Here is a 26,940-nt window from a genome sequence, read left to right as displayed (position 1 = left end):
GTACAAAGGGACAAATGTATGTCGCTGGCTGAATGCTGATTAGAACACTTGGCTAGTCATCTTTCCCTGAACATGGCAGCGCACCTGAAAAAGCGAGTTTATGAGGAATTTTCTAGAACTGTACAGGTGAGCACATGAACCCCATTTCATCGTTCCTCTCTGTAAACTGTCACCCAACGTGAACGTTGAAGGTTGCGCTAGAGAGCAAACTAGCCTGTTAGCTAATGCTAAATGGCTAACTAACGTTAACCCAACCACAACAACAGCATGCCGCTCACAGCCACAACGCAACGCAGGTCATCTCTGTGATATGTTTACAAAATAAATATTGTATATATGATATTATAGTATCAGTCGTTGACCGTCTAAGTTAGCGTAGGTACTAGAGGTACTAGAACACCAATAAGCTAACCTCAAAACTGATAATACTCGTTAGCTTAATTTTAAGATGAAGATATCAAAGTGAGCAATAGTGAAATAAAATCCGTTTATGTGGCGTATAACGTCATTGTTGCTAGTTAGTGGTTTCTTGTGACACAACCTGTATTGACAGACGCATTTCACACTGGTAAGCCTATGAAAGAGACCAGCAGGGTGTTTGTGTGCTGACTGTCGGTGATGGAAGAAGTAACGTTAAGTAAAAGTACGTTACTAATACTGGGCTGTGAAAGTACTTAACAACAAGTCAAAGTTCTGCATTAAAACAAAGTAAAAGTATGTAAGCAGAAATGAAAATAGTGCCCATGTTTGTAAAATGTTCACATGTGACAGAGTACTGCTGAATAAATAGGGCAGATCTGAACAGAGGAGGAGAGATCACACACCATGAGGGGAAACGAGGATGCCGCCTGCTCCCTGTAAAACATAGCTTTGTGTTATGCTGACAGATTCCCCATGAAGAAGCTCCAGCCAAGAAGCTGCGTCTGTCCAAACCCAGCAAGTCTGCGGCTCTGCACATCGACCTCTGCAAGGCCACCAACCCCACAGATGCCCTGCAGTACCTGCTGCAGTTTGCGCGCAAGCCTGTGGAGGTGGAGAGCGTGGAGGGTGTGATCAGGATCCTGTTGGAGCACTACTACAAGGTAATGAACTATGTATGGGTCGTAGCCGGGAGCACGTGTGAATATCCATTGCTTATTCAGAGCTTTATAGATATAAAGGTAATCTCTGCAAGGTTGTAATAAAAGAGCTCATACATAGCCTGTGGCTTTTAGCACAATTTACAATGTCTTCATGTTCAGTCTGAGCTAAGCTGCACAGACAAAGCACATCTGATGCTGATGTCCTCTCCCAGGAGACAGATAACTCGGTGAGACTGAAGATCGCCTCTCTGCTGGGTCTGCTGTCTAAAACGCAGGGCTTCAGCCCCGACTGCATCGTGGACGACGCCATTAACACACTCAACAATGAGAGTAAGACACGTTCACACATATCTACACACATGCACATTAGATTCATAATTGGAAATTATTACAATATTTGTTAGCAGTTGGGAAAGAGATCCCCTTGAAATATACTCAGATTTTGTTTTGTTGTTCTTCTCCGAGCACTGCCTGTTGAGTTTAACGTTTCAGTGACCTCCCTAAAGGAGAAGTGGAAATTGCAACTAGATCTGCCGAATCGGATCAAAGCACCTATTTGCACTTTAACATAAAGTGAAATTATATTAACATAATTTGTCCCCTCCCACAAAGCCACCTATAAATAGCGAACAAAGTGTCTGTTTGCTCCGTTCTGTCTGCAGAGTCCCATCAGGTCCTCGCCCAGCTGCTGGACACTCTGCTGGTCATTGGCACACAACTACCTGAGAGTCCTGCAGTCAGACAGAGGCTCATAGAGATGGCCTGCAAGGTGACACACGCAGACATTTCGTCGACAGTACCTCACCGTTAAGTGTTCTTTATAGACGTAACGGACTCAACAGGACTTTCTGCACAAAGCAACTAATGTCCTCTGTGTTCTTTTTCTTCTCTTTCTTTCCTCTCAGCACCTGTCTGATACGTATTTCGGGGTGAGGAACAAGTGTCTGAAGCTCCTCGGATGTCTCGGCACGGTGGACACTCCGCTGACCAAAGACAACGAGGGAGTTGGCACATCATTAGGTTTGTGCCGTCGCTCTGTATGATGGCTGAACTGTGACTTTCCTTACTTAAAGATTTCCTTACCTTTTGTGCACAAATCCGGGATTCACCAATACTTTTAGAACTGCCTCAGACCAGGCTGTCATAGAAATGTAAACGCGCACCTTTTTACAAAATTCATCTCATTATTAAAATGGCATTCATTAGAAAAAGGCTTTAATAGACAACACCATTGTTAAGAATGTCCTAATGCGTTGGCCAAATATATTAAATAACTATTAAATTCATGCCATTTCATCCTCATCAATTATTATAAAATATTCAACTTTAAAAACTGAGTGTACCAGTCCTAGCTTGGAGTTATTCAATGGAGCATGTCCATATTTAAATGTAGTAGTTTTGGTTTTATTTACTTGGTCTGTAATGATCGGCTACACCAACCAATTACTAGTGCCACAAAATTGCGCATCTGTAGCTAATGAGTCGCTATTTTCTTTTTGCCTTTTTCTTTCGGGGCCATGCTTCTCTCTCTCTTACAACATCTTCACCGCCTCCTCCATAAGATAAGCCTTTATTTAGGTGTCATGATACGCATTTCCTTATGTAGAGAAATGGAGGCGTGGCAGTATGCTGATTGCAAATACCGAGCATTTGCCTGTCAATATAGAATGATTCTGACTCGCATACATACCAACGGTGGTAAGGGCAGAATTGGCCGGTGTGAACAGAATATCAGACACTAAAAATATGAAGAACATGTAATCTGTTAGGCCCGTTTTTTTGGTTTTTTTCACCTTTTATGCATTTCTTTCATTGCAAGGTTGATAGGAAAATACTCAAAAGCTTTGAAATGTCTGCCATTACAGTCAAAACTCAAATGAACTCTCATTTATGGATCATGATTGTACTTTGTGTGAGTTGGTGTGTGATGTGTTGTCATGCTTCTGTTGCATGTTTTTCTCTCGGTGCTCCAGGAGGAGTGAGGGACGTCCAGAGTATCATCAGCGACTACTTCGGAGACCAGGACCCCAGAGTTCGCACTGCAGCCCTCAAAGCCATGGTAGGGCACCGCCATCCCCTACACTCACTAAAAAACTCCACCAGCACCACACTCGTGTATTCAGGGACCACACAGACATCAGCAGTGAGAAAACCCACTCCGCTGTCATACCAGTGATTATTCTCTTTACATAACAGCTCATTCTGTGTGTTTGCTTTCCAGCTGCAGCTGCATGAGAGAGGGATGAAGATTCATGAGATCATCTATGACCAGGTAACAGCACTGTCACCCGTATCTGTCACCTGTATCTTTACTGACACCTACCAAAATAATGGAAATTCCGGAGTGAACAGACCTTCCTCATGGTGGATATTTTGACTATTGCAAAACGGATTCCTCTCTGTGGGAGATTGATAATAAAGTAATGGTACTAACAGACTGTCTGCCATGAGAAAGGTCTTTAGGCATTCGGTGTACTGTTCATGATGTTAATCATCAGCATCCATCTCAGCGACAGTGGCTGTGAGCATGTAACACGTGTGTATGTGTGTTTGCAGGCCTGCAGGTTGCTGACCGATGACTACGAGCAGGTCCGCTCAGCGGCGGTGCAGATTGTTTGGGTGCTCAGTCAGCTGTACCCGGAAAGGTGAGAAGAGAGTGATGTTCAGAGTGACTTGCTGTCAGCACAAGCTGTAGAGTTACAGTGCTAAGGGACACTCGTATCTGTAAGAATTGTCACTGGCTTTAAAAACGGAAACCCAGAAAAGTGTTTTGAAAAAGAAAAACAAATTTGTAAAAAGATTTTTACATCCTGTTTCCCATGATGCTCTAGATAGTATTTATTTGTAATGTTGATTGCTGATATTTTGATCTGGTTAGCGAGTTACCGTGAATATAAAATATTTCATGGTAAATAAAATGTTCCTTTTCATTTCCAAATTTCCATTGACCTCCATTGACTTAACTGATTGGTGGCACAAGTTTGTAGTAGCTTTGCCTGACTAGTTCCATCTGTCCAATCAGCATTGTTCCCATCCCGTCGTCCAACGAGGAGATCCGGCTTGTCGATGATGCCTTTGGGAAGATCAGCCACATGGTCAGCGACGGCTCCTGGATGGTCCGGGTGCAGGCCGCCAAAACACTGGTGAGTGATGTGACCATAAACTGTGTATATACTGTACAAAAATGTAAACAGAATACCGGCTCTGACATCTTGCCTTGGTGATGTTTTTGGAGCCTGAGTCTGCGCAGTAGTAATCGGAGGGTGGAGCCGTGATATCGCGGTCCCACACACTCGCCTAAATTGCGTGCACGGCCACAGCTTGTTAGCATGATAGCAACCTAGCTGCTGCACCACGGTAGCTGTTTGGCTTAGTAATCATGACATCTCTATAAATACATTTATGATCAAATTGATGCATGTCAAAATGCAGAAAAGAAACTAATTGACACATAAAAAAGGCAATGTTACGTTCTAACATTTCCATGTTTCTACCCATTTTAAGACTGTTAAGACTGTCTGTTTATCACTAGAGCCCCTTCAACACATGAGCCAGTGTTTGGTTTGTCCGTTCTGGGCTACTGTAGAAACAACTCCTCTCAGATCAGTTGTATGATATATATATATATATATATATATATATATATATATATATATATATTTTTTTTTTCTTCTCCTTGGGGTGTGGGGCAAAATAAATTAAAAAAAATGCTCTAGAACAGCTGTCTCCCTTCCTTTAATGTCACATCCTTGCCAACCCAATGCGTGAATACATATCCTTAACATCTTGTCCTGGACATTAATAGAACGGCAGCAGAGTTCTTTATCTAATAAATGATGAAAGAGGGGGAGGTTTCACGTCCCTCGCCCTTACATTAATGAAGCCTTCAACAGCAAAGTAAATGTTTTAATCCACCCCTCATGCAGCATGTGAGAGAACTGACAACACTCTTTAAACTGTTTCTTAAACACCAGGTGCTAAATCTCACGTGAGCATGGTGGCTCTTTCCATAACAGCCCTGTTATGTTTGAACACATAACAGACACGTAGAACTGAATGGGGGGAAAAACATCATTTTAACAGAGCCGGTAATGTTGCATACTGTATTTAACAATCGTAAGTGAAACTTGTTGAATCTTTTCTCGTGCACCAGGGTTCGATGCTGCAGGTCAGTCCTCACTTCCTGGAGCAGACGTTGGATAAGAAGCTGATGTCAGATCTCAGGGTGAGTCATGGAAGTTCGTTCACAAGATGCCTTTTTATTTAAAAATCTGTGAGTGAGACAAGAAATTCTAATTATGTTAATGAGCACACCTCCACTCACTCTCCTGTTTCTGTGTTCCAGAGGAAGCGTACGGCCCACGAACGGGCCAAGGAGCTCTTCACTTCTGGAGAGTTCTCCTCCGGCAGGAAGTGGGCCGACGACGCCCCCAAGGAGAAACTGGACAGAAACACGGTTTACCTCATCGCCTCGGGGGCCTGCGGGGCCTTCGTTCACGGCCTGGAGGACGAGATGTTTGGTATGTGAGACACGGGGCCGTATGTCTTTGTCTAACCGGATGTAAACAGAGCGATGTTAAACCCACACAGCCTCGGGATGTTACTGATGGGGTATTTTAACATATGATGATTTTGTTGATTTATACAGGTGAGTAGCACAAGATGGACGTATCTGGGACCGTATAACTTATTTGTGTTGTCAAATTGAGTGAATATTCCGTCTGAATCTGTTACATCCACTTCCAAAGTGTTTTTTAAAGTTTGTTTTCTATATCACATGATATGTTGTCATGACCTCTTCCAGGTTTTACAGTGTCAGTGTCTCTGACTTGAGTGCTTTTCCCACTGTCTTCAACATTACTCCAGAGGTCCGTATTGCGGCGGTGGAGGCGTTGTCCCAGCTGGCTCGCTCGTCTACAAGCTTCGCCGAAAAGTGCCTGGACTTCCTGGTCGACATGTTCAACGACGAGATCGAGGAAGTGAGGCTGCAGTCCATCCACGTGCTGAGAGAAATATCCACGCACATAACACTCCGAGAGGACCAGCTGGACACTGTGCTGGCTGTGTTGGAGGTACACACACACACACACACACACACACACACTGGTCCAACAGTCAATCTCTTAACCCTGAAATATGTATTTTCTTGTGAGTCACATTACACATAAACACAAGCCTGTTCTACGCTCACATTGATGAGGTCACTGTCGGTCTCCAGGACTCGTCTCGTGACATCAGAGAAGCCCTCCACGAGTTAATTTGCTACACCAACGTCTCCACTAAAGAGTGCATCCAGCTGGCTCTGCTGGAGCTGCTGAAGAACCTCAATAAGTATCCCACCGACCGCAACTCCGTCTGGAAGTAAGTGTGTGTGTGTGTGTGTGTGTGTGTGCTGCAAGTTTTGTTTATTTTCTCATTGTACATTTCTAATATTGTCACCGTATAAAACAACAAGGCGACATTCACTGTAAATAAAGAATAAAGAAATGCTGATGTTTATTTCAGTCAAATACCATGGTGGGTATTATAACAATAAAGCATATATAACGTTATGTCATTTAATAAATCTAAAATCCAGTTCTGATAATTCTACAGGATGATTATAAAAGTTATGCAAATGATCTTTTAAGCAAAATGAATGCAAAAGTTACAAAATAATCAAAAGATAATGAAACTGACAATCCAGTGCATCAACATCTTTAAGTCACCTGTAGTCAAAGGGCTATTTATTAGTATTGAACAGCGGGACCTGTTTGGTTACCCCCCCCCATTATAGATCCAAGACGAAACTGTCGGAAAACAAATCCGTTTGCTTCTTCATTACCACAGACAGCGCCATGATTCATCAATACACAGCACCGTTAGGGTACTGAGATTTCAGAAAGAAATATACAAAAATCTTTATTAAAGTTACTGCAAGGAACTTTTTACTTTTTATGAAACAGCCTCAAATTAGTACTGATGCCTCTATATGAACTCCATAAGTAAACGAGACCATCAGCGAGAAGATTGGCTATTTTATTTATAGTTATTCTTAATGCTTGTCATCGGTGCCACCGGGTAAAATCAGACTCCGACTCCAGCGGGTCCTCCAGCAGAGACTAGCCCACCGTAGACAGACCCAGATCCGGCTTCACTGCATTTCTCTTCGACCTGCAGTATGAAGCTCTGGCGGGAGGAAGAGAGCTCATTGCTCAGCAGAAGGGTCTCCTCCTCCAGCCAGGAGCAGAGCATTGCCTCGCTGCTGCTCCGGTCCCCGCTGGGAGCCGACACCGACACCATGCTGCTGGAGGCCCAGGCTGTACTGCTGGGCCTGCTGGAGGGAAGGGAGGCACGGGAGAACCAGAACCAGGACTGTGCGTAGCAGGCTGTCTGACACCTGCTGCAGTACAATGAGAGGTTTTCTAAAGGGACTCTGGTGCTAGAAACCACTTTCGTCCACAGGGGCCACCAAAATTCACACAAAATTAAAGATTTTTTTAAGGTTTTAGAACGTTTGAGATCCGCTGGGTTAAGATTGTCAAGATGACAATATGGCAATATGGCACTATACTCATAGTGAGTGTGATGTTCAACCCTGTTACAGCGACAAATCAATAATAGAGCCCTGAATAGGATGTTTTGTTACTTATGGAAACTGTTCATTGGTGACCTGAAAACTGATATATCAATTTTTTTCTTGTTTCACAAGGTGTCTGAAGTTCCTGGGTTCCCGTCACCCAACACTAGTGCTGCCGCTGGTTCCCGAGCTGCTCAGCACACACCCATACTTCGACACACCAGAGCCTGACATGGACGATCCAGCCTGTATCCTTCACACGCCGGAAAATCTCAAAACACACTTAGACGTCAACGCAAACCAGCCACATCAACCCCATTCTGCAGCAGCTGAACTATAAGTCTCCACATTACCAGTTTGTCCAGAAAATGTGCAGTCTTTGCTTATTCTGCATTTGTAGTTTAAGCCTGTAGTTAGTAATAGGCAGCAGCTTGCAGCCATAATGAGCCTCAGCCTATAAATACGTTAGAGTTCAGACAGTACAACTAAAACTTCTGTTTTTAGGCAGGTCGGTTTCTTCCTTTTTACAGGCTGTGGACAGCAGAGTAAAGTATACAAGCTACAATCAAGATAGTAAAGTAAATCCAAGTTTAAACCAAAATTAGTTTAATCAATATGGAGATGCTTGCTTATCAAAAATAAAATTAAAATATAAATGTATGTGCTGTACGACCTAGTAAGTAGTCTATAAAGTAGGGAGGAAAACCCTCTTTAACTTTCTTTGATGAACTTGATTAATTAGCTCGAAACCATCTAAAAAAAGCAGCTATTTTAACTGTTAAACCTCCTCAATTGTGAGTTTCTAGTAAATTAAATGAGTTAAAGGTTTTAGTGCAACATAATTCAATTATTCTAGGATTAGAATAAAAATTAAACTGACTTTTAAAGAAACCTAAAATTGAACTTTCTTAATTATAAGCTAGTTTTAAAGTTGGGTGCCACATGATTTAATCTAGTTTAAAAATGAATCTGTGTTGGCGCAGTGCGTCCTTGTTGTCATATTTAGACAAAGCTGTCGGCACGGACAAGGATCACGTATAGAAGACGAGACAGTGGAGTAGCCTCAGGTCCTAGCTGGGTTAGCTTAGCTTCCATCTCGGCTCTCCTCCCTGGGGCAGGTTGGTGGCGTTTGGTCCGGCAGGTTGGTCGGCTGTGGACCGTGATCGTCTCAAAGTCCTCTGCACTTAATTCCAACGCTTCCTCTTCAGATGTTAAAGGATGTATTCTGTCATATGCAATTAGTGACGAACACAAAAATACTAAAACAAGTAAAGACTAAAATGTAGCGCTACCGACCGCAGCATGTACATGCGCCGCCGTTGCCGTAGTGCCTAGTAATCATCGAGTGATAAACTGATAAAGTGTCATTGTACAGACATGTGACTTTAGTCAGTTGTGACTTTACAAAAACTGGCAGGAAATCTAAATATGCAGAAAACTAAAGAAATTTATTATTATGTAGTATTATGGCCTTAAAAAAAAATACAAATTAGCAATAAACTTTCCTCCAATAGTCTTTTTCTCTCATCACTCACCTGTGAGCTGTGTTTTTCTTTCTTGACTCTGTTTGTTGACCTCAGACATCGCGGTGCTGGTGTTGGTGTTCAACGCCGCCAAGTCGTGTCCCACCATGCCGGCGCTGTTCTCCGACCACACCTTCAGACACTATGTCTACCTGAGGGACAGCCTGTCTCACCTCGTGCCGCCACTCAGGGTGAGAAGTGAAACCCTGCAGGTCTCAGTCGTACTGCGGCCCCTGACAGGAACCTGCTCTGGGCCGTTAACGGTTTAGTTTTTTTACACTCTATATTCAGCATGACTGATACAGAAGGTCCCACCGTCATGGGCAAAAAATGCTAATCGTTCCAGCTCTATTCCCAGTAGACACCCCCACAGCGAGTAACGGGACCCATTGTCACTGACGCAAATGTTGTATTATCAGACTAATGGCCAGACTCGTATATACACACACACACACACACACAAAAAATGATCTCCTGTAACTGTTGTCCTGTCTTTTTCTTTTAGTTGCCGGGCTTGGTGGACTCGCGTTGTAGTTTGGGTTCAGTGGAATCAGCTCAGCTCTTCCTACAGCAGAGTCTGAACAGGGTCAGCACCATCCAGAACCTGGAAGCACCCGGAGCCCAGGACTTGCTGAACTTCACGATACGGTGCATAACCACACACACACACAATGTGGAAGCCCTTCTTTAATTCATTCATTCATACTCTTTTCCTCAATAGTAATCGTCACTTTTAATTTTTTTTTATATAGCAGCTTTAGAATTGTCTCAAGTTATATTTTGAGGATTGAGGATTGGACCTCAGAAAGTCGGTAAACACGTCGTTTACTGATCCTCTCAGGTCCGGGCTATTACTGTTAATTTTTTTGTAATAGTGAAATATTGGTAATATTAATATGCTTTATAGGGCTGCACCAAAGAGTTTGAAACTTCATTCATAACATTGACATTACAATTCAATATCATAAAATGTAACAGACATTTAAAACTTCATTCAAAACCCTCAAAAGAAGCTTCAAATATACAAATATGCAAAAAGCTGAAGTTAAATAATCCAGCCCTCAGACAAAGTTTGCCATTGTTTTATGATCTGAAAACCTGTAGTTGGTGAACATTGAATGAAGTGTGTGAATGTGTTTTTCTCCCGTTTGTCTGTCAGAGACCTGCGGCGGCTGGGGGAGCTGCAGACGGAGCTCGCTGGAGCCGCTGAATTCTGTGCGACATACCTGCGCTGCCAGCTGCTGCTCATGAAGGTGTGTGTGTGTGTGTGAGAGTGAGAGAGATTTCTGTCTATTATGCTTTGACCAATATTTCTTTGAGGACCCTGTTGTTATAGAAATACATTAGCAGGAGTTCAAGGAAACAGACTGGTGGTTTCAAAGCAACCTTCGCTTTGCCTCGTTTCCTCAGGCTCTGCAGGAGAAGTTGTGGAACATGGCCGTACCTCTCTGCCTCAAACAAAACGTCACGGCCACAGCAGCAGCTCAACAGGTCAGCACGCACACACACACACACACACGCGTTGGTTAGTGCGCTATCGATCTGTACGCACCCCCCCCCCCTTCACAGTTTGGGACGCATGTAAACCGCGGATTAATTACACAGTGTAACCATCATAGTGTGAAATAGGTTTTACTGCAGATCGTTATCAGCATATATTCAGTAGTTCAGTATTGTAGTCGCTGATCCCTGATTATGTTACATCGTGAACAACAAATCTGTTTAAATCAGCAAGAGGAGAGCTAGAGACGTGGGCAGCTAACGGCTAACGTACGGAGGTTCCATTCAGTTGCGTTCAGTGCTAATGAGTACTGGCAGAAGGTAAATTAATTCAAACCTTATCCTGATGTGTTCAAAAGTAATCTCATAAAAGGTAGTTTCTTTCGTGAGAAACTTGAATACATCAAGTTGTATGAAGGAGACACAACAACATCAAATGTATATTAGAGAGTTAATTATGACTTGTTTAACTTTCTAACACTAGGTATATATTTCTTTATCAATAAAAATACAATCTTTTATTTCTCAATCAATTGAATTGTGTGTTTTTTATGAATATAATCGCTTAAGGTGACTATAACAAAGTGAAAGGACAACATTTTGAACTTTTGATGACTTATACTGACCGCTGATTTGTTGAAAGGATTTTTGGGACAGCGGTGAAAAGAAATAGTCTGGAGCCTTGTAGACCAGCTGCTATAACAAAACAAAACCACAAACACAATCTGTATCTGCCATATTGGATCATCGATGATCGGCAATTGTTATCGGCAACTAAAAGTGTGATCGGGGACATTTCTAAAAGTTACTTTTGCTCCATTTTTTTGTTTGTGCTGATCCGATCTGTGACTCAACTTTTATGATCTGTTGCACCCCTGATGTTGCACCCCTGATGTTGTGACGCCTGTGTTGAACGTGTGTGTGTCGTTGTGTTTGTAGATCTTAGAAGAAACCTACAAGCTGGAGTTTCTGTACAGCGGTTTGGAGAGCAGACAGGTGGCCACCATACATCACGTTCGCCTGCAGGCCAAAGCTCTGCAGCTCGTCCTGACTGCTCGCACCAGGCAAGGGTCAGTACACACACACACACACATTGACCATATGCATTTAATGTGGACCACACCTGTATGCAGACGTTTCTTTTTTCTCCTCAGGTTGGATCCACTCATCAGCAGCTGTGAGAAGTTTTTGCAGGACATTGAGTCGTTCCAGAGGTGAGAAATGATCTGATAATGTCCGTCTTTCTGTTCTCCAAACTGTCAGGATATCTGAGCTTTAATTTGTGAGTTGAACCGGATTGACGGCAATAATTAGGAGTCAAATGAAATAAGTAAAAACAAGGTAAAATTGATTAAACATGGCAATACAAGTTACAGTCAAAAATGTAACCCAATTAATGGCAGTGGCAAACGGAACAGTTTTAAGCCTTAACTTAAAGGAATGGAAGAGTAATCAAGTTATCTGAGAGTTTGTTCCAGATGTGTGATGCGTCTCAGTGTTCATTGTTGACCCTGGACACATTGTCACATTATGGAGCTCTTTGAGTCGTCTTTATACAGACACGACTAAAGCAGACCGGCCGTTTAAGTGTTCCCCGGAAAAATCCCCTGAAACGTCAGCTCTCACAATTGATCTGTCTTCAATGTCCGTTGTTTTGCCTGCATTCTGTGTTTGATGAGTGGTGTTTCCTTCTCCTCATCATCTCTTCCAACTTCTATTTCTCTGGGAATTGTTTGACATATTGATTTCAACCTGAATGGGGGCTAATGAGCCTCAGGAATGACAGTCTTACTGAAGAGGCAGACACAAATGAAACTGGTTGAATTTGCATAGTGGACTCAGGGTAGAATGTCCCTACTCCTTACTGTTGGTCCATATATGCTTCAATGCTCTCCTCTCACTATTTCTTCCTTCCATATCTTCTGCAACCCTCAGGCTGTTTCTGGCGGAGCTGCCCCACCTGCAGGACAGCTTTGTGGACAAGCTGTTGGAGCTGATGCCCCGGCTGTCGTCCTGTAAGCCGGTGGAGATGGTGAAGATCCTGCAGACGACTCTGAGACAGAGCGGCCTGCTGCAGCTCAGGCTGCCTGAACAAGTATGATGAATCTGTCAGAATATGTTTTTGTACTCACCAGCGGTGGTGTGCAGTTTGATGAACCGAGTGCTTTTCTTTGCTTTCATTAACTTTTCCCTGCCGGTCGACAGATCCATCGGGCAACAGCCACCATCATAGAGCCGACGGGGGAGTCGGACAACCCGCTGAGGTTCACCACGGGCCTGGTGGTGGCGCTGGACATCGATGCGATGCTAGAGCACGTCCAGGATCCCCAGAACACTGTGAAAGTACAGGTCAGTTCACTGCACAACTATATTACTGAGCTTCTCACTGGACCTTTTGGGGTTTCACTCAGCTTCAGAGTCGGCAGTCCTTTGTAGACTGCAACAAGCTGTTCAGTATTTTTAGCTTTAAAGAATTACATTCGTTTTTTTTAAAAATTGTTATGGGTCTTTGTTGCAACAAAATAAGAACCAGCGAAGCTCGACAGGTTCAGATCAGGTGATGAAGGAAGGGTCAAAGTAATAAACATTGTGGGCGTAGTTTTGCAAATCTGTTCATTCTTGTTTTTTTAAGAGCAAAGTCCCAGCACTTGAAATGAAACGTACTAGTTCTGAATATAATCTAGAGACCATCTTGCGATGGCGTCACACCGGCCGCGACGCCAAACATCTGCCTTCGTTTTGATCTCAACTACACACACAGACAGACAGAAATATAAACACCTGGCAAAGAACTCCAACCTACTCTGTGTACAGAAGGTGTCTCCAGAACCACATTTTGCCACGATGCGTCACACACAGACTCGCAAGGTAAAAACTGTCGCGGCTGCTAACTCACGTTTTATTCTGTGATATTACATGGACAAAGTACAAAACATACTCCCACACTTCATTTGAAGCGTTCAACACTGGGAGTTTGTTCCTTTTTGCTGTTTATTTTAAGTGTTTGATTCCTCAACTTCCTCCTCTTCAACATGAAGAACATCTCAGTTACAAGTAATATGATATTTGTACTTTACAAGCAAACGCCAAATTGTTAGGTATTCTGATATCAGAATGTGGATGTTTACCAAAGCTGTGGCAACATTTCTTTCTTTTCTTGCACAGTAAGATTGTAACTTGTTTGTTATTCTGCTTACTGTTGCTCTAGCCCCAGAGATGATAAGAGTGTTGACTACTGGAGTTAAGGATGTAAAAGATCGGTTTAGTTCAAGCTGTCTGTGGAAAACCCTGAACTGTAGCTCAGGAATGTTGACTATGAGAATGTCCTCTCTAAAACACACTCGTTCACTGTGGATATGAAAAAACTGTCTGAATCAGCTGCTTTCTGTGCATCGTGTCCCTTCAGGTTCTGTATCCAGACGGCCAGAGTCACGTGATCCATCCCAAACCTGGAGACTTCAGGAAGCCTGGACCTGACAGACACAGACTCATCACACAGGTTTACCTCTCACACACCGCGTGGACAGGTGTGTATCATACACACACACCCCATATTTCTGTTTCAAGTGACACATTAAAATGTTTTTCTCCATCTACTTTTAATACGGAAAACGGATTCAAGAGTGAGACATCGATACACATCAACTGATCCAACTCAAATTCTGCATTTAAAAAAAAGAAATCAATACAGCTGTCAAAAACATTCTCTCCAATCACACACCTGTTATAAGGTAACGCCAGCAATAGCAGCCAATGCTACTTCTAACTGGCTCCTGGTTAAAATGAATCAAATCCTGATTGTTTAAAATCAGCCAGAGTGAGACACACACACACACCCCAGACTGGTAAACGTTGCCCTCTTCATCAGTGAATCAACTTTGACTCTCTCTCTCTCTCTCTCTCTCTCTCAGAGCCGTCTCAGATCGAGGTGCGCCTCCTGCTGGCCTACAGCTCCTCCTCAGCCTCCCTCTCCTCCCCTTCGCCGGCCTCCAAGCTGGGATGGAGCGACAGCATCGACAGCCTCTCGCCGCCGGAGGCCGCCGTGGAGGGAACCATTCCGTTCAGCAAGCCCGTCAAAGTCTACATCATGCCCAAACCCGCCCGCCGCTAACACAACTCTTTAACGGTGGACACACAGATGAGGCTCTAACTCTATGGCCACACATTCATTTTTAGAATTAGGCCAAGCGTAAAAGTAATTTATGGTTCAGCAGTAGGAAGCACTAGTGTGCTTTACTCGTGCCGTGTCAAATTGTATGGGGAATATTTTTGTACTTTACAATTTGTTTATGATAAAGACAAACCCATGTGATGGAGATGACTCATTTTCAAATTTTATTTTGTGTATCCAACAAGCAGAAATACATGCACTGAACTACACATTCATTACCATATGACCTGACCATATGTCTGTTTGCTGACAGTTGAAAAGTGGTCGTTGTGCTTTAATATTCTACAAAATGGGCCTGTAACATCAAATGGAGTTGCATTGCATCTTCAATTTGTTACAAAAGAAGATTTATAATAATGGATTGGACATTAAGATGTTTCAATCTGACCCTAAATCAGTGGTCTGCAGTCACGCTGAGAAAAGTGTGAATCTAGCAGAGCTAGCCAGCTGTATCTAAAACCCAGACTGTGGGACATGGTGCACTGCAGGCTGTCCTCCGGCCCGTGTAAGGCCGTCTCAGTTGGTGCAGCAAGGCTAAAGGTGACATCAACAGGTGGAGTGGAAGACCCCCCCCACCTTGGCGCCCTGGCCAGCCAGTTTGTTGTATTCGGCAACGGCCTTCTCCGTCTGCAGGACCCTGACGTCGACGCCCTTCTGCATCACGAAGTCCAGCGTGGAGGAGGGAACCTGAGAGAGAAGACGACCGCATATAAAAAATATAGATTTTTAAAAGAAATGTCCACCGTCCCCAGTTTTAACATTAAAGTGAGAGCACATTAATGCATCATTAATGTAATCTAAATGATTCCAAAATGAGACATCCTGCATTAAGAGTACTTTTAAGTAGAGTTCGTATTCTGTGCTTTTACTGAGGTAAAGATTTGAATCCATCACTTGTAACTGAGTAATTCTACTCTGCAGTAATTTTACTTTTACTTAAGCACTAGATGTGAGAATGTGCTCCACTACTGCTGTGCCCTGAACGCTGAAGTTACTGCTGCTCACACTACTCCTTCTGCCTGGACTACATAAATCATCATAAAGTGCTGATAGGTATTCCTTTGTACCCCTGAATAAATGGACCTTTTCTGTAGGTCTGTTTTACCTGCAGAGCTTCACTCATTCCTCTGCCGATGACCAACAAGTCTATTCCCTTTTTCAGCACCTCCTCCAGGTCGGCGGGTTGGACTCCTGGGGAATGCTGGGTATGTGGAAAAGGCAAGATAGTATTTGTGTGTGTGAGCACTGTCATCAACATGCAGTCCTGCGTGTCTATTTTGTGTGTATCATGGTTCCGGCTCCACTCACGTTGGTCCCCGTCTCTCTCCAGTCCCAGGCCCGGCTGCCTCCGGGCCAGACCTTACAGTCCTTGTAGCTGGAGGAGCATCCCTTCACCTTCATGTGGCCCCAGGACAGAGAGGTGATCTCTGGAGAGGACATGTCCATGTGAGGACTGTAAGATGAGAGAGACACGGTGGAAGACGATGACTCTGTAGAGTATGTACAGGTGATTAAATACAGTTCCAACAGAGAAAACTCCTTTCAAAGCTCCTGGTGCCATAAATCTTACTGGTTCATGTCATATTTTGCTGTGTGAGATGGATCTAATAAATGGCTGCATTTATATATCCAAGATAGAGTACTGTAAAGCTACATAAAATGGGAACACTCAAGTACAAGGACAAGTACCTAGAATTTGTACTAAAGTTGCCTACAGTAGCCTACTTGAGTAAATGTACTTAGATTCCACCACTGATAAAACTATAAAGTTGTGTTTACCTGAGTGTGTTCTTGTGCAAGTGATTGTTTGGCCACTGCATTTTAAGGGAGATGCTGGTGTCATTTAATGTTAAGTATTTGTGTCATTCCCGGTTACTCTGATAGATGAATAACCTGTACATGACGTCCTTTGTAAACATTTTTGTTATCTGGACAACACTGGCTCTGGCCATAATTACACCACGCGACAAAAATCAATATTTATTAATGCTACTTAATATGTTGTGCTTAATATTTCGGCTACAGGCACAGAGGTGTATAACTTACAGCAAAGTCAGCTGAGGTGAACTTTAGTCGGCTGCAAAGACAGAATAAACGATCCACTGCCAGTTCTGCCGCTAGTGATAGGAGCTATTTTTGTACTGGGTACACACTTACTGGCTCACTACACACCAAACCAAGAAGAAACTGCGAGACAAAGTATGTTTGTTGCATTAATAAACCGAAGCAGGTTAGAAACAATTACATTTGCAGCCGCAATAATGCTGTCGTTGGAGGTTCCTGACGCCGTTACAGGGAAGTCATGGAGCTACTTTCTATGCTACTGCTGCTGCTTACCTCGTCGATGTCAACAGACTGGACACGCCCCCTCCGGAAATGATTCTACCTCCTGTAATTAAAGGGATAAAAAAAGAAAACTCCATTCAATTCATTTCAGATACATACAATCACTGACAGCTTTCAGCAGTGATATGATTCAAATCCATTACAGATTGATTGTGTATAAATGTTAGTTAACAGCTCTTTTGTCTTATCACACACATAAGAAACCATGTCAGTAATTAGCAGCAAGCTTCTCTTCTCTTTTGGTCCTTAATTAGTTTTGGATTTAGAAATATGTGGCGACTACAGAGAAGCAAATGTATGTAAGTGGCTGAACACTTAAAATAAGCTCTTTGTGATATGTTTAGCATTTCTATTTTTAATCTTCGATCAGAAATAACAAAACATTGAGCTTTAGCCAAATCTTACAGCACAACAGTGGTGGGGAAAATAGCAAAACAATGAACTGCAATTACATGTATCACAATAAAGAATCATGTTCTCCATCCATCCATTTTCCTCCGCTTATCCGGGGTCGGGTCGCACCGCGAGAATCATGTTCTATCAAATTGAAATCAGCTGAAAACAGTTGTGTCCTAATGAGTAAACTGTTGCGTCATACAATCCCGTGCTGAAGTACCTGACTGGGGGAAAGTGAGGAGCTCATTTGCATAACGACACCGCTGACCGCCAACGCGACGGATTACCGAGGTCTCAGAGACAGGTTTTATCCGTGTAAATATGTTTTTGACATGAGAACGATCTTCGGTAAGTCAATTTACAAATCCATATCTCTTTTGTCATGCCAGACGCGTCTCGCGCCAACAGTGTCTATCGATTTTTTTTTTTGGCAATGGCGTCGCCAAAGTGACTTTAGCTTCACCTTCAGGCGTGTCTTTGGCTACGTTTTCACCGAACAGGTATGGTCAGGATGAAAGCTTGTGCGAATTAGGAACTAATGTTGGTTAGTTTTATCGACAGGACGAATTCAAAATGTGTGTTACCGCGTGTTCAAATGTGTTTCGGCTCAATTCCAGTTAAAGTGGTAACGTTAGCTACGTGAAGCCGCTCCCCGCTAGCTAACACTATAGTGTTAGCGGGGATTTTATATATATATATATAATATGTGTATGCTCTGTGTGAGTTTAGAGGTTAGCATTTAGGGACATTTTAACCATGGATGTAGAAAGAGAACGTGGACTGTAACTACTTTCAAATGCAAACTTTACTTATGTCAACTTGAATAAAGTTGTTTTTTTTGTTTTTTTTTCTCCTAATAGGGTTTCTGTTATGTTAATTATCTAGCAGATGGTGCAACAGTGAAGTACAAGTACTTGAAGATTGTAGTAGGCGTCAGTACTTTAGTAAATTTAACTGTATTTCCATCACATAACTGTGTAGCCTACACGTCATATAAACTTAGTCTGGTTGACTCCTATTATATGAAAATGAGTCTTTGCCTGAATTTACATCGACTGGAAATGTTCGTTTCACTTTCTGGGATGATTTATTCCCAGGAGAAGCGCCGTGGTTTGAAGCTAGTTTTACATAGTGGCCCAACAGTGGAATTACAATTTCCGGGTCCGTCACGAAATGCCGCGGATAGATTTACATTGCGAAAGAGACGTCTGTATCTCGGCAGCTATTTTAGCTTTTAGGTCAATCAATTTACCATTACAAATTATTATTTAAATCAATAGGTTATACAATATGTAGAAATGCGCTAATAACCAAATCCAGATGTGAATGGGATGAATGGCGTTTAAAGCAAACACTGTCATGATCAGTGAACTTGTTAATACTATAGATATTGTGTGTTCTATACTGTTAAAATGTTTTCATAACTTCTCGTTTTAAGATAAGGAAGCTGCGAAGTGGAGACATGTTAAATGCACGTCACTGTAAAATGAATCAAACCAGTTAACGCTCCTGGATCAGTTTAATAGAAAACACATGTGAACAGCTCTTTACTTATTGTTGGTAAATCGTCAAACTGGCCTTGTTTAATTGTGCTGTTTAGCTTCATTACACTAGAGTTTAGAAATTAACTGTCAGTTCAGTCTGATTATGTGTCGTCTTGCTTTCTGCTGACGTATCAAACGAAAGGTAAGGAATTGTGTGCATTTTATGTTTTTGTTATTATCTAGTATCTTCGTAATGTAAGTTTCCTACAGTGAAGCACAGCCTAAATGTTTAAACTAGTAGTGTTGTTCACACTCCAGACCAATAGATGGCAGTATGTCAGTAGCGCACCAGCAGTAAACAAAGAAACAGGAAGTGGTTGGAATGTGAGGGAACCTACAGTCAATGGAGAAAACATTTGTGTGATTTTCTTCTGAATTTCAAATGTGGATCAAATTACTCTTAATTGCAGTTTGATTTAGCTTCGTCTCATCTAAACTTTCTGTTGAGCTGTTTCTCATTTGTTGGAGATAAATAGATACAGTTGGTGATTTTAGGTGGCTTTTGATATGAAAATACAGCATTGCATGATGGGAAACGTAACTATTATTTCTCAAGTAAAATGTAAATATTCTTCATCAACCCTATTACACATGACGTTACTCTATATTCAATTCCTGTAGGTTCTTAGACCTCTTACAGTATCTGGTTTTTGGTAATCTCTATGTTGTCAGCACCACCAGTCAGCATGGTGTGTCTGTGAAAGACTCCCCTCCCTCAGATCTGTACAACTCATACTTACCTGGCAGGGGAGATACCATGATCAACAAGGTGGTTCACCCAGGGCGAGGCTTAGCCATTGCACATACCGGCTGAGCTGACCTCTGCGAATTTCTCAAATGTAGAAATCTCGACTGCATAATTTGTGGTAGTGGGGGACTGCGTTCGCGCTCTCCCCTGATAACATGTGAAATAATAAACTAACAACCTGACTCCGGGAGATAGTTGGTAGAGGATTGATTGTATGTAATGTAACTCCAAAGTTAATGAAAAGGTTTGATGTTGACGTCTGTGAACCAGGTCACAACTTTTAGTAACTATTGCATCTCTTTCTGCGAAGCATAATAAGTTCCTGTGATGTTATTAATATATCCTCACACATATGATGCTGTAACATATTCTGTTAGCTAGTGGTGAACATATCTGTTCTCCACGAGAGACTACTGGAGCTCTTTAGTTCTTGTTGTGTAGTTCATCACCGGACCGTAAAAAACGCATTATTCTTCATGAAACATTCACTACTCTTTACGACATTGGTTCAATGTCTCTTTTTGTGCTTCGACTGATTGTAACGTGGCTGCAAATGAGATCATAGTTTGTGATGATTTGTATTGTCGCTGGACCAGAGCGTGTCACGTGACCACAACGACTCCCACGCGGCGCTTTATGAATACTTTGTTTCTTAAAAGTGTCTTTTTTGTGCCTTTTACATTGTATTTGTTCACCGGTAAAACGTTCAGTGAACATGTTTCCAGTTTTACAGTGTCACTTAAACACATCCTCCAGGAACGGTGCACCCCTTGAATATTTTTAAAATTCTCATGCGAGCTTCCATCTTGTTAATTAGTGGTCAGCGAATAGTTATACTTTCATTGCACACAGCAGTGAGGAGGTTTAAAACATCTTCATTATAGAACTCAGTGTGCAGACCGTCAGGACTTTTACTGACGTTAAGTTGTTGGATGGCCTCCATCACTTCCTCTCTTCTTATCTCTCCACTAAGGTGAGTGAAGTTTAAGTCGCTGTATGAAGGCATTGTTTCCAACAGAATATTGACACAGCCTACATCTGTCTATTCTTTTATATGCATTGACACACTTTGTTGGGAGAAGTATAAACATTAATTCTGTGTTTTTCTCTCCTCTAAATATGCTTAACTAACCACGCTCTGATTGTGCAGGAGCAGGACCCAGTGAGTCCAGTGTCTCATTTGGTGCAATGTGAACCATTCTGCTCTTCCAAACAGACTCTGGACCTGTCCTGGATGGTGGCTCACGAGATCCTCCCAGTCAGGTCCGTAATGCACTCCTGGGGAAAAATCTGCTCACTCAACTGACTCCGGCCAGGTTGTGGTGCGCCTGAGTCGGTGAGGCATCTCTGGGAGTGCAGCGCCGCCGTAGACCAGTGGGCAACAACCGGCTCACTGCTTAATATTCCCGTACTTGCCGGCAGGGGACGTCCTCACAGCACAGCTGGTGCTGTATGGAGTGAGTAAATATTTACACAAGAAACACTGGATTTCAGTGTTTCTTGTCTGTGCGTAATGATCGTCTCATCTGTGTAATGAGACGAGTCATACTGAAGCACGTGTGGTAAAATAACACATGTAAAAGTGTTGTCTCTGTTGCAAATATTGAACGATTTTTAATTTAAGCAGCAACAATCGACAGGATATAACATTAACTTTTTTTTTATCCATAGCAAATTGAGTATTTTTAGCTATATATAATCAAAATGTCCCGACAGCTCTGGTGGAGATGGACTCATCCTGAGGACGGCTCCTGTCTTCTAGATGTTTTTACGGTCAGGTCACTACCGTTAGATCCTCACTGATCTTGATGAGAGATTTAATAATTAATGAAGGCCTAATTAATGAAGTTTACGAGGCTGTGCCACGTGCGTAAAATGCGCAGAACGCCTCTTTCAATGTGGAGACACATCGATCCTGCTGCTGTGTGATGACTACAAGTATTTAATAAACTAAAAGGAAAGAATACTAAATACAAACGGTGTGAACATACACATTAGTGTGAAGATAACACTGATTTAATAAAAAAGGTTGTAGTATGCAGATAGCACAGTATTGATCTAGATCCAGGAGGTGGCAGCAATGCCACGTAATTGATGCCATAAAACCCCAAAGAAGTAGTGTTCTTGCTCCCCCTGAAGAAGACGCATGTGGAAACGTAAATAAATAGAGATTGATGAAGTGAACATGTGTGTGTGCTGTCCTCCTTCAGCCAGTGAAGAGTTCCAGCAGCAGCACAAGTTTGATAAGATTGAGTTGTTTCTTTGTTTGAAATTCATAAGGCTTCATAAAACTCTTCTTAAGGGTTATAAAGAGTGTGTGCACGTGCTGCCTTGTCAACAAATTATGAATATAATAGTTTATAGGCAGATGGGAGTTTGTCAGTGTTGGGGAAGTTGTGGATGATTGTTTACAAGTTTTTGATAATGACGATAATCACAATAATACTGTTAATATTCATAGTAATAATGAGAACGCATCAAAAAGAAGAATATGAGTCCTGTGTTACACAGCACATTATAAATACCATAACTTTATTCAGACACATGGAATAATCTGTTACAAACATCAATAACACCTTATAGCATAACTTTATGAGTTTTAAGTGACAGCACTGTAAGTTACTAGCTATTGTATGAAAGCTACTATAACACTCTTATAAGGACTTATGAACAGTATTTGATGGCTGTGAGTGAAGTGTGAGACCAAATACAAATTCACAATGATGATCAGAGACATGTCAAGTCTTTATTTTCCAATAGTTGTAAATATGAATAAGCTGTGTATAAATTGATTCAACATTCATCTTTCTGGTGAAGTAAAGACACAGCTGATGGAATATTAACCATTTCAAATTGCAGAAACTCTGTTTTGGTCAGATTCATTATTAATGAAGGAATCCATGAAACACTAGGTGTGATTTGAGACCTCATGTTTATGGAGTTCTCAGCCAAAACAGGAAGTGTTTTATAAAAGTCCTCATGGTGGCACTCTCCCATCAAAAACCATTTGTTCTCTTGTTCATGGCCCAACTTTGCACCAAATGTCATTGAAGTGTGTTATGTTGTTTTTGAGATATCCTGGTAAACAACAGACAAACAAACGGGACCAAATAGCCTTCACACTGTGAAATATAGTATTGTCTTCATACAATGTGTTCAGTTTATGGGGAGCAGCTCTGTGTGTTGTGTTTGATTTGGTCTGATAGAAATAATACATGATAAATTCAAGGCAACGCTTTGGTCTGTTTGCCACAATATGAAGAAAATAAATGAGTCTCTGTCAAATGAATATAATAATTAAATACAGGCTGAAGTTGGTTTAACAACTTATTAGAAAAGAGATAAAAGAAGAGGCAGATTTTAAGGAGCTTGTTGTAACTCTCATGTGATGTTCTGCTGAATTTCACTCTGATATGAACTCGCATAATGAACACTGACTTTTGACAACATCGTTTTAATTTAGTGAAGAAACGTTCTAATTTAAATGTAGCTTTTTGGTGAGACCGTATTTAATAGATGGCTACACCTGCTGTTATTATTCTAATAAACTAAATTCTGTATTTGTCTTTAGAAAAGAAAATAAATCCACCTAAAGCTCTTTTTAGACTTACATTAAAGCTGACTTGATTTTTTTATTTATCTTGTCTACATATTGTTTGGTAAAATAACGTTTGTACTTGTCTTTACGAATCTTAAGGCTTTTATTAAAAGCTGGTGATTTGAATTATTGTTCTGATGAAAATAATCTGTTGGTGAAGTAATTTACACAGAAACCTACAAATATGCCTTATTTTTAACCATATTGTGTTCCCAAACATTTAAAATGTATGACAGTGGTGATGAAGTTATTAATAATTATCAAAACTTCATAAACTGATTCAGAGTTACATTTTTTTTATGTAGATGTAAAAGTCATCAGTTTGGCTCTTTGCATGAAGAAGTTCTCGATATAACTAAGACGAAAGCAATAATAAAACACTGTAATAGAATATGCATGCATATGTAAATATACAACTAATTATACGTAGACGTGACTGTGAAAACAAAATGGACGTGAAGGAGTCCATCGCTGCTAGGTTACATCTCAGCGCTTCATAAATATACAATGATATATTTAAACATAAACGCCTCAGACCGTCAAGAACAGTGTTTTCTCAACTTTCTCTCGATGATTTGCTGCAAAGTTTTGCTTCTACAGATGATTTGTTACATCCCGACATAAACTACAGACTCACAGAGACTGACTGAAGAGATACAACTGACTTCCACCGTGGAAAATGTGAGATACACAGAAAGTGGTTTTTATGTGTTTTAGCGTCGACATTTAGCTAGCTAGCTAGCTAGCTATGTTAGCTAGCTTAAAAGATAACTTTTAAGCTAGCTAAACTTCAATCGGCTCTGCCATGAACACTCACTCCCTCACTGAAACAAAAACTAATTCATATTATTATTAATATGATTCATATCATTAACATTGTAGATGGTGGTTTTCACTGTAATGATACACACTGTTTGGCTAATGGATCAGGTAGACTACTGTACTGTACCGACTCAGTTCATCTAACTTAGTCATTATAAATAAATTAAAATCACTGCCTGACTTATTATAATGTTTTATCATATTATGTCTTTTATCAAATAATTCTTATCACAAATTCATATCAACCAGCTCCAAGCTAACACATTGATATTGGATGTTTAAATATAGCCTATTAAAAGTAGGCTCTCAACTATAAAGTGCTTGAATCTTTATATTTTAAATATATAATTATATTTTCCTACAGTATGGAAATACTATATGTATGTATATGGAGGGTCCTGCTTTGTTATCAGACCTCGAGATTCTGTTTTGAGGAGGTTTTAACTCCTTCACTCTTTCAGTTTTATGAGAACATGCTAAATATTCCTGTAATGTTTTTAATCGGGCTACCAGCAAATCTGAAACCAGCTCTAATAAAGCACAGCAATCCACACTGTCAGAGTGTGAGGATCAGGGGTCAATAGGGGGAGTAGCTCATTGTAGCCCTGGGGCCTCCTGCTAACTTAATCTGGCCTCCATGAACTCTTTCAGTGGACTGATAGGCTCATTATGTTTGACAATAAATGTTGTTATTCACTTTATCTATTGCCAGATGTTTCTTTGACTGTACTAGTGAAGCCTCATTCTAACATGAGTGTGTGTCGTTGCAGTGTGATGTTCCCGTCCACCTGCAGGACAACCAGAGAGGAAGGAGAGTCTCCGCTCGCAGACAGTGTCCATGCTGCAGGGACGGCCAGGTGACACATTTAGATCCTCATATTCAATATTGTGTGACCGATATGTGTTTTAAAATTTTAGTGTATAGCTTTCTTTTATATGATGATTTTAATGTCTTTGAGAATCATGAAAAGCACTCAATAAATAAAATGTATTATTAAATAAGTCAGTGTAAACCCTCCAGAGAGTATTAGACAGGTTTTAGTTTGACATCCTCATGTGTTGCTCACCAGGTTCAGACTTTGACCCGCAAGCGCCGGCATCCTGCTGCTACTGCAGACCGTCCCCAGAAGAGGAGGAGCTCCGTGGCCCGTCCTAAACCTGCTGAGACTCTTCCAAAGCCTCGGGCCACCATCCTGCCTGCAGACCTGCCGGTTGCCTCCAGCATGGCCCCCGGCCCTCCTCGACTCCACTGCACCACGATGGCCCTCTGATCCACAAGCGCTCTGACGAAGAGTACCAGCAACTCCACCACCAAGTTGTGAACAATATGCTGAGGTGTGTTGTGTCAAAGATCTATCTGATGATTATCACATTTTCTAATCACTTTAGTTTTTCACTGAATTTATGCCATGTATAAACTTTTTAATCTCATGTCGTCCTCTCACAGGTTCAAGAATGGCCATCTGCATCCGCCCACCTTAAATCTGGGACATCGCATCAAACAGAAGCTCTGGGAGAGACTGGACCGTCCCACATTAAAAGAGACAGTAGACAAAGACGGACGGTTGCACGTGGACATCTCATACGGGGTCGGTGTTCATCCTCCACATTATTTTGTGGACACGTCAGAAGAACCAGAGATCTAAGACCAGGCAGGTGCCGCCTCCGCCTGCAGATTCTGCCCAACAGCTGAGGTCAAACATCCACCTTCAGCCTCTGCCAGCAACCTGCAGGTGCCGCCTCCGCCTGCAGATTCCGGCCGACAACTCCTGCTCTTCTAAAAGCTAAATAAAGTCCATCAATCTCTTCCGTCATCAGATCAGATCATTTGAGTCCACAACAATTGGCATCAAACTGATTCCTTCATATTTGAGATCTGGGATTTGTGGGATTTCAGAGGTACAGAGGCGTGAGCCCCTGCTGAGCTGGAGGAGGGGGGCCTGGTGGTCTGGGGCTGGTTGATGGAGCCGTGGGGGGTGGTGTCAGGACTGTCCCATTTTCTTTCAAATCTACAGTAGAACTCGTTCAGCTTGTCTGCCAGGCGTAGATCTTTCATGGAGTGGGGGGTTTTAGGTTTGTAGTTTATCCGTCTGAGAACTCTCCAGACAGAAGCAGAGTCACTTGCTGAGAGCTGGTGTTGCAGTTTCTCAGTCGTTTAACCCTCTCACCGCCTTACTAAACCTGTATTTTGCCTCTTTGTACATGTCCTTGTCCCAACTCCTAAATGCCTGATCCTTGTGCAGCCTTAGCTGTCTGAGTTCCGCTGTAAACCAGGGTTTGTTGTTGAAACTCACCCTAGTGCTTGATGGAACACAGCTGTCCTCACAGAAGCTGATGTATGACAGTGATTGTTATAAAGAATAAATTATTTTTTTTACCAGAAATACTATAAGGTCACCGTGATAAGTAGATTCGCAACTCTAAATTCATATATCTTTAGCGTTATACTATATATTCATATAGTTACAGTTCGACTTGTGATTGGTGGTCAGTCGGTTCATCAGATCCAATTAGGAGTCCGTAGTCAAACTGACCAATCATAACACGTGACTCTATAATGTATATAGTGATAATTATACACACAATACACACATTTGGTTAAACTAAGTACATTAAATACCTCTCAATATAATATCAGAATGTGAACAGAT

At 41.8% G+C, this 26,940-nt stretch overlaps 2 protein-coding genes, 2 long non-coding RNA genes and 1 other non-coding gene across 9 annotated transcripts; 4 read left to right on the top strand and 1 right to left on the bottom strand.

The window, feature by feature from the left end:
- On the top strand, window positions 1-14,980 carry ints4 (integrator complex subunit 4). 2 transcript variants are annotated; one of them, XM_076111957.1, is made up of 24 exons: window positions 1-126; window positions 888-1,082; window positions 1,295-1,412; window positions 1,745-1,851; window positions 1,988-2,102; window positions 3,056-3,141; window positions 3,304-3,354; window positions 3,639-3,727; window positions 4,105-4,225; window positions 5,236-5,307; window positions 5,428-5,602; window positions 5,949-6,154; window positions 6,301-6,443; window positions 7,774-7,889; window positions 9,222-9,355; window positions 9,670-9,812; window positions 10,324-10,417; window positions 10,575-10,655; window positions 11,604-11,734; window positions 11,819-11,878; window positions 12,600-12,759; window positions 12,870-13,013; window positions 14,071-14,163; window positions 14,576-14,980. In XM_076111957.1, exons 1-24 carry the CDS (start codon window positions 73-75, stop codon window positions 14,786-14,788), a joined length of 2,901 nt encoding a protein of 966 aa, XP_075968072.1. In that variant the 5' UTR covers window positions 1-72; the 3' UTR covers window positions 14,789-14,980. The 2 variants fall into 2 exon arrangements, with proteins under 2 accessions (XP_075968072.1, XP_075968071.1); XM_076111956.1 differs by having other exon boundaries at window positions 14,071-14,191.
- Window positions 14,981-14,986: 6 nt separating this feature from the next.
- On the bottom strand, window positions 14,987-17,182 carry aamdc (adipogenesis associated, Mth938 domain containing). Of its 4 annotated transcripts, none has more exons than XM_076111958.1 (4): window positions 17,081-17,182; window positions 16,144-16,325; window positions 15,941-16,036; window positions 14,987-15,522 (listed from the first exon to the last, which is right to left on the bottom strand). In XM_076111958.1, the coding sequence occupies exons 2-4, from the start codon at window positions 16,279-16,281 to the stop codon at window positions 15,382-15,384; spliced, it is 375 nt and encodes a 124-aa protein (XP_075968073.1). In that variant the 5' UTR covers window positions 16,282-16,325; window positions 17,081-17,182; the 3' UTR covers window positions 14,987-15,381. The 4 variants fall into 4 exon arrangements, with proteins under 4 accessions (XP_075968073.1, XP_075968076.1, XP_075968074.1 ...); XM_076111961.1 differs by having other exon boundaries at window positions 16,144-16,288; XM_076111959.1 differs by lacking the exon at window positions 17,081-17,182 and adding an exon at window positions 16,882-17,068.
- Window positions 15,895-16,618, top strand: LOC142971443 (uncharacterized). The gene is made up of 2 exons (XR_012959347.1): window positions 15,895-16,040; window positions 16,166-16,618. It is a non-coding gene; the product is annotated as an uncharacterized LOC142971443 (long non-coding RNA).
- A 2,328-nt stretch (window positions 17,183-19,510) lies between the features above and the next one.
- Window positions 19,511-26,667, top strand: LOC142971496 (uncharacterized). Its single transcript, XR_012959351.1, has 4 exons — window positions 19,511-21,326; window positions 25,060-25,146; window positions 25,360-25,624; window positions 25,737-26,667. It is a non-coding gene; the product is annotated as an uncharacterized LOC142971496 (long non-coding RNA).
- Window positions 19,854-20,019, top strand: LOC142971522 (U1 spliceosomal RNA). Its single transcript, XR_012959355.1, has one exon. It is a non-coding gene; the product is annotated as a U1 spliceosomal RNA (small nuclear RNA).
- Window positions 26,668-26,940: the final 273 nt, after the last annotated feature.

The sequence above is a fragment of the Anarhichas minor genome, unplaced genomic scaffold, assembly GCF_050575085.1.
Source record: "Anarhichas minor isolate MPS153535 unplaced genomic scaffold, ASM5057508v1 ptg000046l, whole genome shotgun sequence".
NCBI classification, from domain to species: domain Eukaryota; kingdom Metazoa; phylum Chordata; class Actinopteri; order Perciformes; family Anarhichadidae; genus Anarhichas; species Anarhichas minor.
This window is presented reverse-complemented; position numbering and strand designations above follow the sequence as displayed.